At 38.0% G+C, this 16,992-nt stretch overlaps 1 protein-coding gene across 2 annotated transcripts; it reads right to left on the reverse strand.

The window, feature by feature from the left end:
* Window positions 1-7,864: 7,864 nt before the first annotated feature.
* LOC148879969 (Leucine-rich repeat protein kinase family protein) lies at window positions 7,865-15,519 on the reverse strand. 2 transcript variants are annotated; one of them, XR_016104416.1, is made up of 13 exons: window positions 14,872-15,305; window positions 14,506-14,644; window positions 14,057-14,128; window positions 13,812-13,955; window positions 13,578-13,727; window positions 13,080-13,196; window positions 12,938-13,002; window positions 12,295-12,534; window positions 11,989-12,194; window positions 11,696-11,828; window positions 11,444-11,601; window positions 8,923-9,118; window positions 7,865-8,375 (listed from the first exon to the last, which is right to left on the reverse strand). XR_016104416.1 is itself a non-coding variant. In XM_088961756.1 (13 exons), exons 1-13 carry the CDS (start codon window positions 14,954-14,956, stop codon window positions 8,130-8,132), a joined length of 1,968 nt encoding a protein of 655 aa, XP_088817882.1. In that variant the 5' UTR covers window positions 14,957-15,519; the 3' UTR covers window positions 7,865-8,129. The 2 variants fall into 2 exon arrangements, 1 of the variants encoding a protein (XP_088817882.1); XM_088961756.1 differs by having other exon boundaries at window positions 8,923-9,135; window positions 14,872-15,519.
* Window positions 15,520-16,992: the final 1,473 nt, after the last annotated feature.

Below are 16,992 nucleotides of genomic sequence, written 5' to 3' on the forward strand. Positions count from 1 at the left end.
AGCTCGACTGACATTATTTTTGAAGAGGCATTCAAATAGCTTGATATAGAGAATGATTGCTTGCAGTTGGCCAACACCCCTCTAGTAGGCTTCTTTGGAGACTCGCTAATACTGGAGGGTAAGATCACCTTGCCACTACTGATAGGTGATGACCTCAACATAGGCACGGTAATGGTGGGTTTTATCATTGTCTGCGTCTTATCCCCATACAATGCCATCCTTGGTTGGCCGACATTGAATGCATTAAGGGCTTCAGTCTCGACATCCCACCTGGCCGTAAAGTTCCCAATCGCACACGGGGTAGGTGTCACCTGAAGAAACCAGTGCACAACAAGGCAATGCTACATGATGGCTTGCAAAGGAAGATCTTGTGCCAATGAAGTGTTCACCATAGAAAACATGGACCTCAAGGATGAGTTATGCACACAACACGGTGAACCCGTAGAAGACCTTGTCCAACTGATATGTTGGGGATCAACCCTAATGATAAGAATAAAAATTATCATTTTTTATCCCTAAATATTCAGTCTTTTATACTTATTTAGTACCTAATTGGACTCATTATTCTTGTATTTCAATTCAGGGCATGAAATAAGGTGTCAAGAGAAAAATAAGGCAAATCGAGTAATTTTTCATAATTTCGGCGCCGCGTAGTAATCTGGGCATAACTCTCCTATCCGGACTCCAATTAAGATGATTCAAGATGCATTGGAAAGATAAGGAAAAATTCTACAATTTTCATGTTTTGAGTGTTGATAAATTCGGAATACATCAAAGTCAAAATGGGCCCAAAGTCTGAGAAAATTCATACGAAAGCCCAGTTCGCAGCAGAAGCCCAATATGAGTACAAGAATAAGGAAACTTCAAAGAGTCCTATCAGATTTAATTTTTTGATGTAATTCTAGAAAGTTAAAGGAGATTGATATTACATGAGAGATAGGATAGTATTGGATCTAAAAGGAATCAGGACTTTCTATTTTTGAGAAAGAACTCCAAAAAGGAGTTGGAAACAACCCCTCCTCCTAAAGCTATATAAAGGTGGGGGGGGGGGGGGGGCTAGTACCAAGGCATCAATCAATCTCTAGAGCAATTAAGGAAAAGTCCTCCAAGAAAGCTTCAGCCTTCAAGAAGGCAGTTAGCAACGTAAGAGGAGAAAAGGAGGAAGGTGGCGGCAAGGAGAAGACAAGCTCATCGATCTCAACCTCAAGGGCGACATCATGAGTTCTTTCTTATACCTTGTTGGTTTAAATTCCTTTATCATGAATTAGTTTATTTATAGCTAGGGATATGGAAAGCCTAACCACAACCATGGATTGATTTTTATTTAATTCAATCAAGTTGTTTTTATTTTCATATTGTCTATGAGTTATTATGCGTAATGAAATTAGGAGTTTGGCCACCTCTTAGTTGATTTAGTTTATGTGGGTGAATCGGAAGAGGAATTCATATAATAGACTAAATAACTCATAGTGTAAATTGAATGGTATATAAGAATATAAATACATGATTAATTTGATGATACAGGTTTTTTATAGAACTTAATGCACTTTCTATCTCGAGAACTCTAGTCGAGGAATCGAATGGTTACTTGATAGAATTAGGTTTGATATATCTTGTGAGGGAATATTAAATAAATTAGGAAAAACTTTATCTAATGAAAATAACAAATTAACACATTTATTTTAATGGTAAGCTTGAATAGGGTAAGATAACAATTTGATAGGATAAGATAACGAAGCGGCCATTTAACGGTAAGCTTAGAAGATCTATAGGCACACTTGACCTGATACATATTGATGTATGTGGTCTCCTGATTGTTAAGACACGTAATCAACACGTTTATTTTATAACCTTTACCAATGATTATTCTCGGTATGGTTACGTGTACCTAATGAAACATAAGTTTGAATCATTTAAAAAGTTCAAGGAGTTTAGATAAGAAGTCGAGAAATAGTTAGGGAGAGAAATCAAAGCCCTTTGATCAGATCGAGGTGGTATCTCTCTGACGAATTCATTGACTACTTAAAGAACAACGGAATAGTATCACAATTAGCCCCTCCCGCTACACCACAATTAAATGGTGTGTCGGAGAGGAGGAACTGGACCCTATTGGGTATGATCCGATCACTTCTTACCTACTCAGAATTACTTATATCCTTTTGGGGATACGCATTGGAGATTGCAATTTACGTACTAAACCGGGTTCCAACCAAATCCGTTCTGAAGACTCTTTATGAGCTTTGGACCGATAAGAAACCAAGTGTGAGACACTTGAAGATTTCGGGTTGTCCGACACATATTAAAAGAACTAGTGCTGACAAATTGGAATCTAAGACCAATCGTTGCCTATTTGTAGGTTACCCCAAAGGCTTTGTAGGTTACTTATTCTATGACCCGAAAGAACAAAAGGTGTTTTTCAGTTGAAATGCATGTTTCTTAGAAGATGATTACATCCTGGAGAATCTTCAGCAAAAAGTTGTTTTTGATGAGGAGAGCCTAGGAGTAGTGGGAGATGTCCCATAAGCTCTAGATACTCAACCTAAAAGGTCTACCTGGGTATCCAGGCCTCTAGTTCGTTACGGTTATAATCAAGAAAGTTACTTGGTAGAAGCCATGACAAGTGAGGAAGATCCCATGACTTATGCGAAAGCTATGTTGGACATAGATTCCTTGAAATGGGTAGATGCCATGAAAGCCAAGATGGACTCAATGGAGACCAACAAGGTCTGGACTCTTGTGAACCCACCCTTTGGGGTGAAAGCAAGTGGTTGCAAGTGGATTTACAAGAGGAAGAAGGGCCTAGATGGTAACATTGAGACCTATAAAGCTCGTCTTGTTGCGAAAGGGTACACTTAGAAAGAGGGAATCGACTATGAAGAGACTTTTTCGCCAATGGCTATGCTGAAGTCTATTAGGATCTTGCTAACTGTAGCAGCATACCATAATTATGAGATTTGGCAAATGGATGTCAAAACCGCGTTCCTGAATGGAGATCTTATTGAAGATATCTATATGCAGCAACCATAAGGATTCATTGCTATAGGTTAGGAATACATGGTATGCAAACTTAATCGATCCATATATGGACTGAAGCAGACTTTTAGGAGTTGGAACATCCGATTTAACTCTACTATCAAACAGTTTGACTTTGAGCAAAATTTGGATGAACCCTGTGTTTATAGGAAAACCAGTGGGGATAAGGTTACATTCTTGGTTCTGTATGTAGATGACACTTTACTCATTGAGAATGATATAGAAATGTTAACTACGGTGAAAGTGTGGCTTTCATAGCAATTCTTCATGAAAGATCTTGAAGAAGCCACCTATATCTTGGGACTTCGACTCTATAGAGAGAGATCGAAAATGATAATAGGATTATCACAGTCTACTTACATTAACAAAATTATCAAGAGATACTGTATAGAGAACTCCAAGAAAGGAAATGTTCATTTAATGCATGGAGTCACTCTCTCAAAGGGTATGTCTCCCAAGACTCCCGAGGAGATTGAGGGCATGAAGGAGGTTTCCTATGCCTCAGCCGTAGGGAGCATCATGTATGCCATGCTATGCACTCGTCCTGACATTACTCAAGCAGTGAGTGCGGTAAGTAGATACCAGTCTAACCTAGGACAGGAACACTGGACATCTATGAAGAACATACTGAAATACCTTCGAAGGACAAAAGAGTTTTGTTTGGTATTTGATGGTAGTTCACTATAGATCTAAGGGTATATTGATGTCGATTTACAGTCAGATCCAGATGATAGAAAGTTTACATCTAGGTACATCTTTACGATGGGGGCCTGTGCAGTTAGTTGGAAAAGCAGCAAACAAGGTTTCATCTCAGATTCCACAACCGAAGTCGAATACATTGCAGCAAGTGAAGCTGCTAAAGAAGTTATCTAGATGAAGAAATTCATTCAGGAATTAGGAGTAGTTCCATCCAGCACATGACCCATTCCACTATTGTGTGACAACAGTGGAGTTATAGTACATCTTTATGATGGGGGCCTGTGCAGTTAGTTGGAAAAGCAGCAAACAAGGTTTCATCTCAGATTCCACAACCGAAGCCGAATACATTGCAGCAAGTGAAGCTGCTAAAGAAGTTATCTAGATGAAGAAATTCATTTAGGAATTAGGAGTAGTTCCATCCAGCACATGACCCATTCCACTATTGTGTGACAACAGTGGAGTTATAGCTTAGGCTAAGGAGCCACGAGCCCACTCAAAGTTGAAGCACATCGAGAGGAAGTACCATGTACTACAGGAGATAGTTGGTAGAGGGGACGTCTTGATTTAGAAAGTAGGGTCAGCGGAGAATGTAGCAGACCCATTAACTAAGCCACTTATATAGAAAGTGTTTGAGAAATATGTGGAAAGTATAGGACTCCGGCTTGTACCCGATTGGACTTAAGTGCAAGTGGGAGCTATTAGAAAGTTATGCCCTTAGCTCCCATCAGATTGATGTATCTTTTGACATTTATTGTAAATGAACAAAGTACATAATTGATTCATGTCATTGTGGTGTGTTTCTATGTAATACCCTTAAACTGGACACTTATGAGACTTATGTTATTTTAGAATTTTCATAGCTGTTGGATAGATCTGGGGAGATTTATCCTGCCAAGGCTGAAACTGATGTGCCGTCAAGTTGGTTGGGGTGGCTTATCTCAGCTGCTAGGGTGAGACCTGAGGTACATGTAGTGTGGGTTTTCTTGAAACCCTGAACCGGACCAAATTCCAGTATTGCCTTGGACCTTGGAGATAGATGGGCAAAACTGGAGTGTTACACCTGACCCCTATACTCGATTATGGTATTGCACTAGGTGTCGGATTGGGTTGTATTTGATATGCCAATCAATGTGATCTTTAGAGGGGTCAAAACTTGGGTATGTTGGGACAGCCCGAGAATTCATCTGAGTGGGTGACCATATGACAGGATCAACCCCTTTGTCGGACAAAGCGAATGATCGGGTAATGCACTCTCTTTGATGGAAACCTAAACTGCCGATAGTTGATTTCAAACGTTGAGATTTGTTTTGCAAAATATATTTATATAGATATATACATATATATTATGTTTCAAAATATTTGCAAAAGGTTTAAATTCCTGGGATCCATGTGAGCAGAGAGTGTAGCACTGCTCCTTGCAGCCAAGGGAGAGGTCCTCTCTTGTCGGGCAGTGTTTGATCATTGTAGGTTGAGAGGTTAAGTGTAAGACCATTGAGGGTAATATCTGATGGGCCAATCTTGCATCTACTCGCAGTCGTTGGGTTTTCATAAGGTGGTTGGACCCAAGGACCATTTAGTGTAAATGTTGGGCCCATTAAGAGCCCATGGTGATGGACTCAGGGGTTCATTGTCTCCTACAGTGAATTCGACCAGGCCTTGTAACAAAGGCTGTGCTGAACCCATGTGGATGATGTGTAGATCAATGTTTGGGTCCTATGCCATACAAAGAGAACCAATTGGGCAGCATGTTAAGGGGTAAGTGAGCACATAAGCTTAATGGGCCTAAATCCCAATTCAAATTGGGCTTAAATTAGTTAATTAAAAGGAGACAAGATTTGATTTATAATCTGATTAGGATTAGATGAAAGGATGAGATAAGTCCTATCCATTTAAGTGTCCAAATCCAAATATCAGATTTGGATCAATAAATTCTCTCCTAATTAGATTAGGAGGCTGATCCAAAGAAGACTATAAATAGGGGGTAAGTTCCTCAGTTTTAACACACAGCAACCTGCAGAATTCTCTCATACTCTTGCCATCCCTACCCAGTTCGTTCTCTTGTGGAATTGATCAAGAAATGTTCTTGATATTGTTTCTTGGTTGAAGAAACAATTAGAAGACGTGCTCACCAACCCCTATTCGATTCTTGTTGAAGAGCCATCATGTTGATCCTACTTCATCACACACTGTGTCATCTTGTTTTGGTCTTCTCCTTGGGCGTGAACACTTTCATTGTGAGTTACTGCTATTTCGTATTAGGTATATCCCTCTCATCCCTTTTGGTTTCAGATCTGGTATGGTTTTGGATTCAAGATTGATCATTGAAAATGCAGTTTTTTAAAATAGGGAGAAAAGAATGTGATTCCTGAATGGGAGAAAAGAAAATTTTAAAATTTCGCCCAACCTTCCTGCAAGGTTCGGCCATCCAAATGATGAATCTCTCATCCCTTCAGGAACACCTGAAGCACCAGTTGAGGACTGGACACCTGTCGAACTCCCAAGCTCGCTCTCACTAAAAAATGACAAAGTGAAATGGCTCGCCCCTCTTTGTTATATAGAGGCAACCAATGGTTAGGATTGAATCAAATCAATGGTGCCGCACTTTGCACGCACATAACCTCGAGAAGACAAAACGATGCAACGTTGTGGGAAACGGTAGAGAGTTTAGACCAGTCGGTTGACTCGCTAGGTCCAACCGAACTTCAACCAGCTCAAGAAGTCGAAGTTCCTCAGCCGAGGACTTAGGAGATCTTCCACTCCATTGTGACTGAGCACTATACTCATCGACTTTAGAACTAGGGGAGTGGTGTTCAGGTGGTGCCTGAGTTGGCCTAGGACGCTACATGTCAATCTTCGTGGTCGAACTCCTCAGACGACGCCAGCGCCACCCAACACATCTACGTCACGGATGGACACACCAAGGAGAAGAGTTTCATGCAAACAAGGAAAAATACTCCACCAAGGAAGGAAAGCCTTATGAGCACATAAGCGGGTAACCTCATCCCAACAATCCTGCAGGCCTAATTCGACTACAACATGAATGCTCGGTTATATATAGGCATCTCCCCCTCAAGGTAAAGGACTTTTGATTCTCAGCTCGCCTCAACACCCATTGCATTCACCTCGGTTCGAACTAATCTACTCTCTTCAGTTCATTTTGACCGACCTCCCGCCTTTTTACTGACTTGAGCGTCGGAGTGCCTACCCGGGGAACAACTCCTCAGGCCTCTAACTCTTCTTCTGCTTGTAGATCACCTTGGTGCATGTCTTTGTCCTTCCACCTCAACCTCGTCCAATTGGCAGGATTATTTGAATGCATTCTCAATTTGAACCACCTCGGATGAGACATCATCAAAAGCCTTACTAAGATTTTGGAAGAGCTATTTGCTAGTGATCTTTAAATCGAGAATAATGAACAAAAGCAGCAGGAAACCCGTGAAAAGGAAGAGCATAATCAACTCAACAATCCCAAAAACATGAGCTTACTAGTGATGTATGAACCAGAACTCGTAGAATTTACCTTCAATTTCCATGTTTAGGTGGTGACAAATTCAGCTGAGAAATTTCAAGTTCAACGCTACAGCGAAATTCCCCATATGGTCAAGATAGTCAGATTAGCTCTCATCCATCTACTGCCATTCCTTGTTTTTGGTAATAAGGTATGTAGGTAATGCCTTTACTTGGTATCAATAGATGAAACTACGGTTGGAGAGAGATTAAAAGGAGCTAGTTCAGTGGGCTAATGGGCTTTGTGCATCCGTTTTGGTTCATCAGAAAGTGCAAACCTATAGGCTATATGGGCTGGCTAATGGAATTATTAATCTTCCTGACTCCTGAGTTGCGTTTTAGGTAGAGTTACAAACTTACAATGTTTCCGGCATCCAAGATGGCATTCGGATCGGAGTAAAATTGCATAAGCTAACTACACTCATTCGCAAGGTTGCAATTCAAATGGAACTCAAACAAAAACTACATTTCCTACCATCCCCATTGTTTCCTTGGACATTCTTTGACTAACTTGATTGCCTTTGATTCAAGGGGTCGCACCTTCTCTTGTTTATTTTCTACTGCTTGAAACCCAATTATATCACGAAATCACATTCCGAGATATTTAATAAAAGAACAGTAAATAGGGCTCTCAACGTAAAAATTCATTCAGTATTTTGAAAAATTTACTGATCAGTCAACATATTACAAAGATAATTGCCTCTGCCATGCATGAAGCTCTAATTTTCTTCAGTATGATCATTTCTGTGGAATACAAAGAAATTATCTAAAAAAAGACTAAAGGTGAAAAAATTGAAAAAAAAAATTATAGAAAGAAGAAAGAAAATAGTATCATACGATATACATACACTTCAGATTTACACCGTGTTAGCTTTCAATACCATTATGACTTATGAGGATATAGCAAGCTCAGCCCATGCCAATGGAGATTCTTTGAGATGGGCAGATACTGAAATGTCAATCCCGCTCTCCAAAATAGCGCATAACTCCTTCATGGATGGCCGTTTGGTGGGATCTGATTGAATACATAGGTTCACCACTTCACATACACCTTTGAGATCATCATATCTAAAATATTTCAGTTCAGGATCCACTAGGTAAGATATTACTTCTGGCAGTTCTAGATACTCCTTAGCCTGCAGTAGCAGCACAGAACTATAAGATTACTATGATTGCTGAACATACAGGATAAAACCAAGTAATATAATATTTATTCAATTTCATCAAGATATTAAAAGACAATTAGGAAGATTTAAGCCTAATCATAAGATCGTGTAATCTTATCTTTGATTATAGCATTAGCTATTTCTCCTAAAACCAAGTTTCAGATAGACTACAAGATACATTCTCCAGATTTGTATAACTAACATGCATCTTGAAGAAAAATTCGTAGTGAAATAATACTCATGACATCCACTGTAGGATTGGAGGTACACCATGCCTATTGGTATATCTCTTTAAACAATGAAATTAAGGTAATAGTCTAATGGATACACCCAATTAACTAACAAACTGAACCAAGATATATGGGAGTAAATGTATATTGTTAGTAGGATAGTCCTATGTAGATGATCACATGACCCATATTAACAAGAAAAGAAAGAAAAAGAAACATTGGTAAAAAACAATGAGGATGGAACAACAATGGAATTTCTGAAAATACTGATCCTATGTGCTTCTTACCCAGTCCACCAAGCATCCTCTGTCTTTGCAGTATGGAAGTCTACCACTGATTATTTCTAGTAAGAGTACTCCAAAAGCAAATGTGTTGCCTTCAATATCCAGATGGCGTTCATCTATAGAATCTGGAATACTGCCAAAAGAGCCTCTGCTTAAGGAACCCGAGTTCTTTTCTGATCTTGCAACTACTGTCTTCCAGCTTTCAAAATCAACCAGCTGAGGGGTTAGAGAGGCAAAGGCTATGGTTAGCAGAATCTTAAATCAGGCAATACTAAACAAAATAACAAAAATATTAACTGAAAATGATACAGGTTTAGAACAGTTTCAACTTTCAACATTGAAGACATGAAGAGTTGAGCTGATACCTTGACTCTTAATCACAATATTGGGGCTTTGGTTTGTTCAAGACTGATATACATAGCAGGAGAAAAGAATAGAAAAATATTAAGCAAGATTATTGCCCTTTTTAAGGCAAAAACTTATTTCTGACCCTTTTTTGATCAGTAACAGTGAATCGCATTAAGTATAATATAAAGGGAATGAACACCTCCGTATCCAAAACAAATACCGAGAAGACAATACAGCAGCATACAACTGACAGACATCCAAAGGTTGTGTTACATTTAGGGTGGATTTACATCAATACCCAGCCTTGGTGTTCCCAGGTTACTCCATCCCTTGTTTCTGACCCATCCAAACAAATGCATCATTAAGAATAAGAAAAAAAACCTCACACATGGGCTGGACCAAAGTAACAAAAAGCTAAGACATGGTGAAGTGTCAGATAAGCTTTCCCTGTTTAGGAAGGCCCTGCCATGGATTCCAGAGTATTCTTAGTGCTAAAGAGTAGGGGTATAGAACTTTGGATACCCTTTATTTTTATTTTCTTTGGATTAGGACACTTCAAATTTGACAATGAAAGATATCATATCGTAATCATATGTTGGATACATGGTGGCCATGGCACTTCAGTAAAAACCAAATACTACGGATACATTTTTATTTAGATAAAATTACTAAAATATAAATCTTGCTTCCTACTAATATTTATGTACTATTTATTTATTTATTTTGTACATCTAATTCTAAGTGCATCTATTTTATATTGCATACTAGAAATATATTATTGATAGCATGTTTAGATGCCATTTGGGATAAAATCATTTAAAGTAGTCTTCATGGCATTTGAAGCTGCAATATCATCACCAAGACAGTGTAGTTAAGGTTGCTAGGTGACGCTTAAGTGATATTTTTTTTTGAAGAATAAAAAAAAAAGGTTTTATTAAAAGAAAAAAGAATACAGAAGAAAGGTGATAAGATATCACCCAAGAAAGAGGCACATCCAAAAGACCCTTACACAGACCACAGCCATCCAAATCCAACCCAAAGCCACACCTTGAGCGATAAAAATGAATAGATAAATATATACTTTATAATATGTGCATGTAACCATATCTAAATATTATATAACTACAGTTTATTGTAAACTAGTTGGTTGCCTATGAGTTGGCCCTCCACCTAGGTGGTCAGCTATTTGACCCTCAAGCTAAAGTGTAGGCAATTTCAGACCCCTATCATCTAGGTTGTATGGTCATACCCTAGGTGGCTTCTATACCCACATTGATTACACAAGGCCAATTAATCAATGTGTAGGACTAAGTTGATCCACCTAATGATTGCATCATCTATACATGCCATTTTATTTCATTATTAACCTAAAGTGATTTGCTTAATTTTACAAATATCAACAAGTAATATAAGCAAACAAATAGTTTTGCTTCTTTTAAGAATACAAATTTCATTGGGCAGGGTGAGGTTGGGCCTGTGGTTATAAAAAATTGTGAAACATAAATTAGTCAAACTTCTCTTTGATAGCTTTGGTATTCACTTTCATCTATCTGAAACACCTATTAATTGACAATTAATTAGAAGAGTGGTTTCTTGGTAAGTATACTGTATACATACAAATATACGTTTCTACTTGCTAAGTATACTGTATACATAATTACATATATGTTTACATTTTTTTTGATATCTTGTGAAGGGCTACACAACGGGGGTAGCCCATCCCCCAACTCAAGTGCAGGCAGGATTTGATGCAAGTCTCCACTATGACCAGCAGGAGACCTTACCAACCAGCAGCTGATTGGTACCTTTTCTAGTTCAAAATTTTTTATAACCACAGGAGACTTCAACCAGCAGGAGACTTCATTCCATGTTCCAGCCTGTATTTATTTATTTTGGCACTGACCTATGCTATGCTGTGCCTAAGGTGGCTCAAATGTTAGGCATTTCCCAGCCACTTTGACAACATTGGTTTCAGGTTTTCCTAGATTGTGTGTCAACACCATCCATTATCAGTACCCTTATGTTAAGTCCCTTGTGGTTTTAGCAAACCCAATTGAACCCCATGTGTTAACTTGGATTTTCATTTTGAATCCCAAAAATGTACTCTTGGTGGAGGGTGGCCATGTTGGATTTGACCAATTCTTTCATACGCAGAATTTAAGAATTAGTCACAAACCTTAGGAGTAAAATCTTCTGTAAGATATATAGCATTTGAATTTAGCTCAGATATTGTGAATGGAGGTTGAAGTTCCGTGTGCAGATATGTTAGCCCACGAGCAATGCCTATAATAATTTTCATGCGTCGGGTCCAAGATAACTGACATCCTTCACCATCTGCAAGCAATCCTTTGTATTTAAGTGACCAAAAATGCAAGCAAAAAGAACTCATATAAAAAGACAAAAGTAGGGAGAACAAATGCTGTCTTACAATGAAGATGCTCATAAAGTGTCCCATTTGATGCATATTCAAAGACCAGCATCCTCGAAAATGGTTTGCACTCCCTGCAATAACCTAGCAATTTTCCTGTATTCTCATGATCAAATCTTGCCAAATCTGCCACCTGAAGCATGGCACAATTAATAGTTTTAGTTCCAAAGGTTTGTATAACTTTTGGTGCTACCACTTTTTTTTTTTTTTTTTTCTGGTATGGAGTTCTTTTGAGCTAAGTTATGCATTAGGCCAGTTGACTTTTTTGAAGTTAATATTGAAAGAGTAAATACCTCTCTCTGAAAAGAAAGCTCAAGGTAGCCTGTCCAATGCTCTTCCTTTATGCAAAGGGATATTACAGCAATCTCTGGCCCACCTTTCATGGTGCCTTTGTATACCAGACTATCTGGGGAGGATCCAATGATGTTACTGAAATCTTCACAGGCTATTTCAAGCTCCTGTCTGCTAAACCTCCAAACATCCTTCAGCATCTCAGGATCTATGTCAAAAGCAAACAACCAATTAATCAGAAAGAAAATGTGAATTATGTAACACAACAAGAAGACAAATTGCAAAAAAAATTGACTTTAAAGACTAACCTATGTATATTATCATGCTTTCCTTCCCGTTTGAAGTTTTCTTCCATGGGATTACAACAGGAGATTTTGCTTTGCATCGCTTAACAGCAGTAACAATAGTCAAGAACAAGAGGATACCCACAATGGTTCCTGTTATGATTTCTAGAGCTAGCAACCAGGGAAGTTTATGATGCTTATGTCCATCTTCATCATGCAAATGATTAGAGTTGTCTACGGTGTGACTTTTTACAACTGTAACACCTGTAAAGAGAAGAAAGTCACTACAAAACATGTTCTATTTCAACAACTACCTAGGAAGTAAGGTCAAATACAAGATCATGTACTATCCAGATAATCATTCAATCATGATTATGCCAAATTATGCACTGGAAAATTAATATCCAAATCAAATAGAGAGGTATCAGTGTCAAATTATATCTTTAACAAGGATTTCCATAACCTGAGAGTAATAACCAGATACTCCAAAGGAATTATTTAATTTTTATTGCATTGGTCAGATTTTTGGATGGATAGGTATCCCTAGACTTCATTTTTCTAGTTCACTTATTCTTGTACTGGAGTTCTCTCTAATACTAACACTTGAGAGACATAGTCTTCAATCAAATTTGGTACATTAATAACTACACATTTGCAATATACGTACCACACTGTGGAGCAAGTCGCTGTTTACAATCGCTATCTTGGAAGCAGTTTCCCTCAAAGCTTGTTCTGTGGAAAATCAAATGAGTAAGGTTTCCAGAACAAATATAAGTCATATAACAAAGACAAAGGCTTAAAGAAGGTACCTTGGAAGGTACTTCAAGCACTGTGGTATTTTCCCAACAAGGAAGTTGTATGAAAGATCTGCATTCCTTAGCTGAGATAAGCAGCACAAGCCAGTGCCATTTCCAGGAGATGCATACCTAAGGCAACACTAACACATAAGAAACACTTGAAGAAAACCATGTTACAATTTCATTAAGAGTTTTATCAGACTAACTAAAGTGGGTGTGCCTCAGATTTGATTGTATTTATGTTTCAACTAAAGGATTACCCTACTTAATAACCTTATCTAACACCATCATTTCTCATCCTACATCCAACATAGCAGTGCTGAAATGGAGCCACTGAACTCTCTAAATCTGAAACAATATGTCCTTTGCTTTACTCATATCTCAAGAAGTTCAAGGATTGTTAAAAATCAAAAGGTGGATGCACTCCAACTAAATGAAAGCCTCTCTCTATTATAATAGTGCAACAGAACTAAATGAATGCTAGCGCCAATGAAAAACCGTTCAACTGACCTCTGATGCATGTTAGATGTAAAACTTGAGTTGCTACTGCCAGGGACAGTTCCTTGAAGTTTATTCCTATCCAACTGAAGTTCCACGAGGTTCCTCAAATTTCCAAGCTCAGGAGGCACACTCCCAGCCAACACATTAGACTGAAGGTTTCTGCAACAGCAAAAGCAAACTGCATAATGCCAAGGAAAACCAAATAAAAAATGTTCAATAGAAACATAATCAAATGCCACTTACATTTTCATAATGTTGGTCAGGTTTCCAATCTCTGGAGGAATCGACCCTGATAGTTGATTCTTCCCCAGATCCAAGACCTTGAGTGTTTTCAGCATACCAATTTCCTTTGGAATTGTCCCATGGAGATTGTTTTTGTGTAGAACCCTGGAAAAGAAACGTTGTATTAGTAGGCTCTAATCCTCGTTCTGTAGCAGTAAATGTCAAACAAATCCTATTTGATTGCAGAAAGCTGAAAGAAATCTTACAGTTCTTTCAGGGAAGATAGAGTGCCCAATTCTGGAGCAATAAATCCCCTTAGAGAAGAATAAGAAAGGTTTCTGCAAAAGGCAAGAGCAAAATATAAAACCTATCTCCTTCATAAATTATGAAAACAGATTTAACGTAAACGTTTTCTCATTTGCACACTACTACATAGTATTGTAGAGGCGAGGAGCAATTTTAAGTATAAAAGTAAGTATGATTTTTGTTAATCAAAAGCAATTTCTGATCATATACAGTGCCAAATTTTAGTTGGAAACAGCTATGTTTAAGTTAACTTGCTTATGTAGGAGGAACCCTTGTTGAGTTTAGAAAGTACTAAAAGATCTGAAGTCTATATGTTGGGTTTTCATTTGTATAGTCCAAGTGGGATCTACTCATCTACCCGTGAAAAATATATCCGGTTATATAATGAAGTAGAAGAAGCATTTCTTACATTTTTATAACATGATCTCGATATTGTGAACAGGAAATGCCTGACCAGTTGCAAGGATCTTTATCGAGAGAATTCCAACTTGACAAAAGCATAAAGGGATCCTCATATATAGTTTCTCTGAAGGCCATTAGAGCTGAAACTGTGCGAAACATAAAAAAACAGATGAAAAAAATCAGTACAAGATTTGAACTTAAACGAGGTCTTCTGGCAAGCAATACCCACATGAATCGGTGCAAATAAATGCATGAAATTAGAAAACCCAAAAGTAAATCACAGAGTTTCTTAAAAACAGTTAAATCTTCAACAGTTGTATGAATTTTGAAAATGTTGGACACACATTTAAAAATTGGTAAGAACAAAATATACCTTCATTAGACGCCAACGAATTACGAGACCCAAAAATAACTCCGGAAACAACAAGAAGAATGAGAAATGAACCAAATAATTTCATCCTGTCTGCAATGGTCTACACTCTGTCTCTGAGTTTTCTTTCAAGAACAGAAAATTTAAAATAAAAAAATACCCGCAAACTTAAACTCCAAAGAAACCCAAAGCTACACAAAAATGGAGATGGACTCCAAAAAATAAAACAGAAGAAAAGAGTAAAGGGAGCTTCAACCCCTATTTCTACAGCAACCCATTAGCGGGAAGGAAGGAGCCAATAGAACTCAGTTGTGAATCTTTAGTGCAGCTATATATAGTATAGAGAGAGGTTGAAGAGCAAGTAAAAGATTTTTGAAAAACATAACAGATAAAGAAACCGGAGAAGAAAAGAGGTGGAGAGAGAGAGAGTATGTGGCATGTTGTCTGGTGTATGGTTTTAATTTGCGGTTTTCAATTTTTGATTTTTTTGGTCGTAACTTTTCTTTTTGTTTACTGACTTTTTTTTTTGTAATTGAAGTTAAAAAGGGCCCATCAGTTTAGGGCCGCGCGCGGGTGTGCTGAATGCAGCGCGAATAAGGCCAAAAAATGATGAATGAAAGGTTCCACTGGTTTCTGCCGTCCATATCCTCTGCTTTGCTACTGGCAAATTTCAGCCCTGAAATTCTTTGTCACATGAATGAAACGAATGAAGTTAATTAGGTGTACGAATCGGGCTGCCCGATTTAAAGAATTTCAATCGTACCGGGACGGTTTTATGTCTAATTAAAAATTGGTAAAATTTCGTCAATTAGATCTCAAACTTTAAAATGCTATAAATCAGTAACTAAACTTTCAAAATGCCGATCATTAAATGTCATGTAAAAAGACACAAATATTTTTCGGATGGCATTTAATTTTTTTTATCAATTATTTAAATGTCTTCTCAAAATTAATATACTGTTCATTATCTTCTTTCTCAAGAAGATGAAACAAAGGTATAAGATTTTAAAATCCACTCCACAAAGTAGGACGAGTTCTTGTTTTGCAAATTTATCAACTGCTCGTCCACTTAGTGCTCATCTTACCTCTGAATATAACTAAGGTAGTAAGATAGCGGCCATGGCGAGGGTCATCAACACACATCATGTTCTTGGCATCCCACAACTGCTAATCAACTCTGGGACAGTCAGAGCCTGATATTGTTGAGAACCACATGAGGTCATGGGGGCAAATCCAACCATAAAGAAGTGGAGACAGGGGGAATGGAATTAAGTTCACGGCAAGCTTCCTCAAATCAGAGTTCAGCTCCCCAAGGAACATGAGACAACAGTTTGGGAAGGGGTTTTGATTGATCAAAAAGAAGAATCTACTTCAACCGAGATGCCCTTAGGCACGGCCATACATAACATAGAAATCACACTTGAAAAGGGTGGACAATTAGCTAGAGCTGCGGGTGCTGTAGCGAAGGTGACACCACGCAAAAGTCGGTAGTAGTAAGTTTGAGAATCCTAAAGCAAATATCATACAAAGCTTCATTATCAACAATCATACAAAGGGTTGCATTGTATGGCTCAACCACCATATCTGAAAACCTTTGGGAAGGGGAAAACAGAAAATGTGAGCATTATCCGATCAGGGTACACTTCCCTTATCTTTGAAATGAGCAAAATACCCATACCAGAACCAGTTCCTCCACCTAAAGAGTGACAAACTTGAAATCCCTAAAGATAATCACAGTTCTCAGATTCCTTCCTCAAGACATCAAGAATGGAATCGATAAGCTCTGCAAGCACCCTTCATCCCTCTCTCTCTCTCTCTCTCATCTTGTCTCTCTCCAATAATCTTTCTTCAAGATTTGATTTGGGTCACTTAGCACTGTTTTAGTCTCAAGGTAGAAGATAATGAAGTAATTTTAGAATGATAGTTTTGACATTTTAAAAGTTTAAAATTGCACATGTCATCACCTGATATGGATAACTGATGAATTATTAATGGTAGGTATTAAATTGGTACATTTTGAAATTTTGGGTACTAGATTGTCGCATTTTAAAGTTCGGGGACCAAAATGGCACTAGGACCAAAGTAGGGTACTAATCAGGAATTTTCCCTTAAAAATTCAACACA

Source organism: Nelumbo lutea, chromosome 1, assembly GCF_056320005.1.
Source record: "Nelumbo lutea isolate HS-2025 chromosome 1, American lotus-T2T, whole genome shotgun sequence".
Classification (NCBI taxonomy): Eukaryota; Viridiplantae; Streptophyta; class Magnoliopsida; order Proteales; family Nelumbonaceae; genus Nelumbo; species Nelumbo lutea.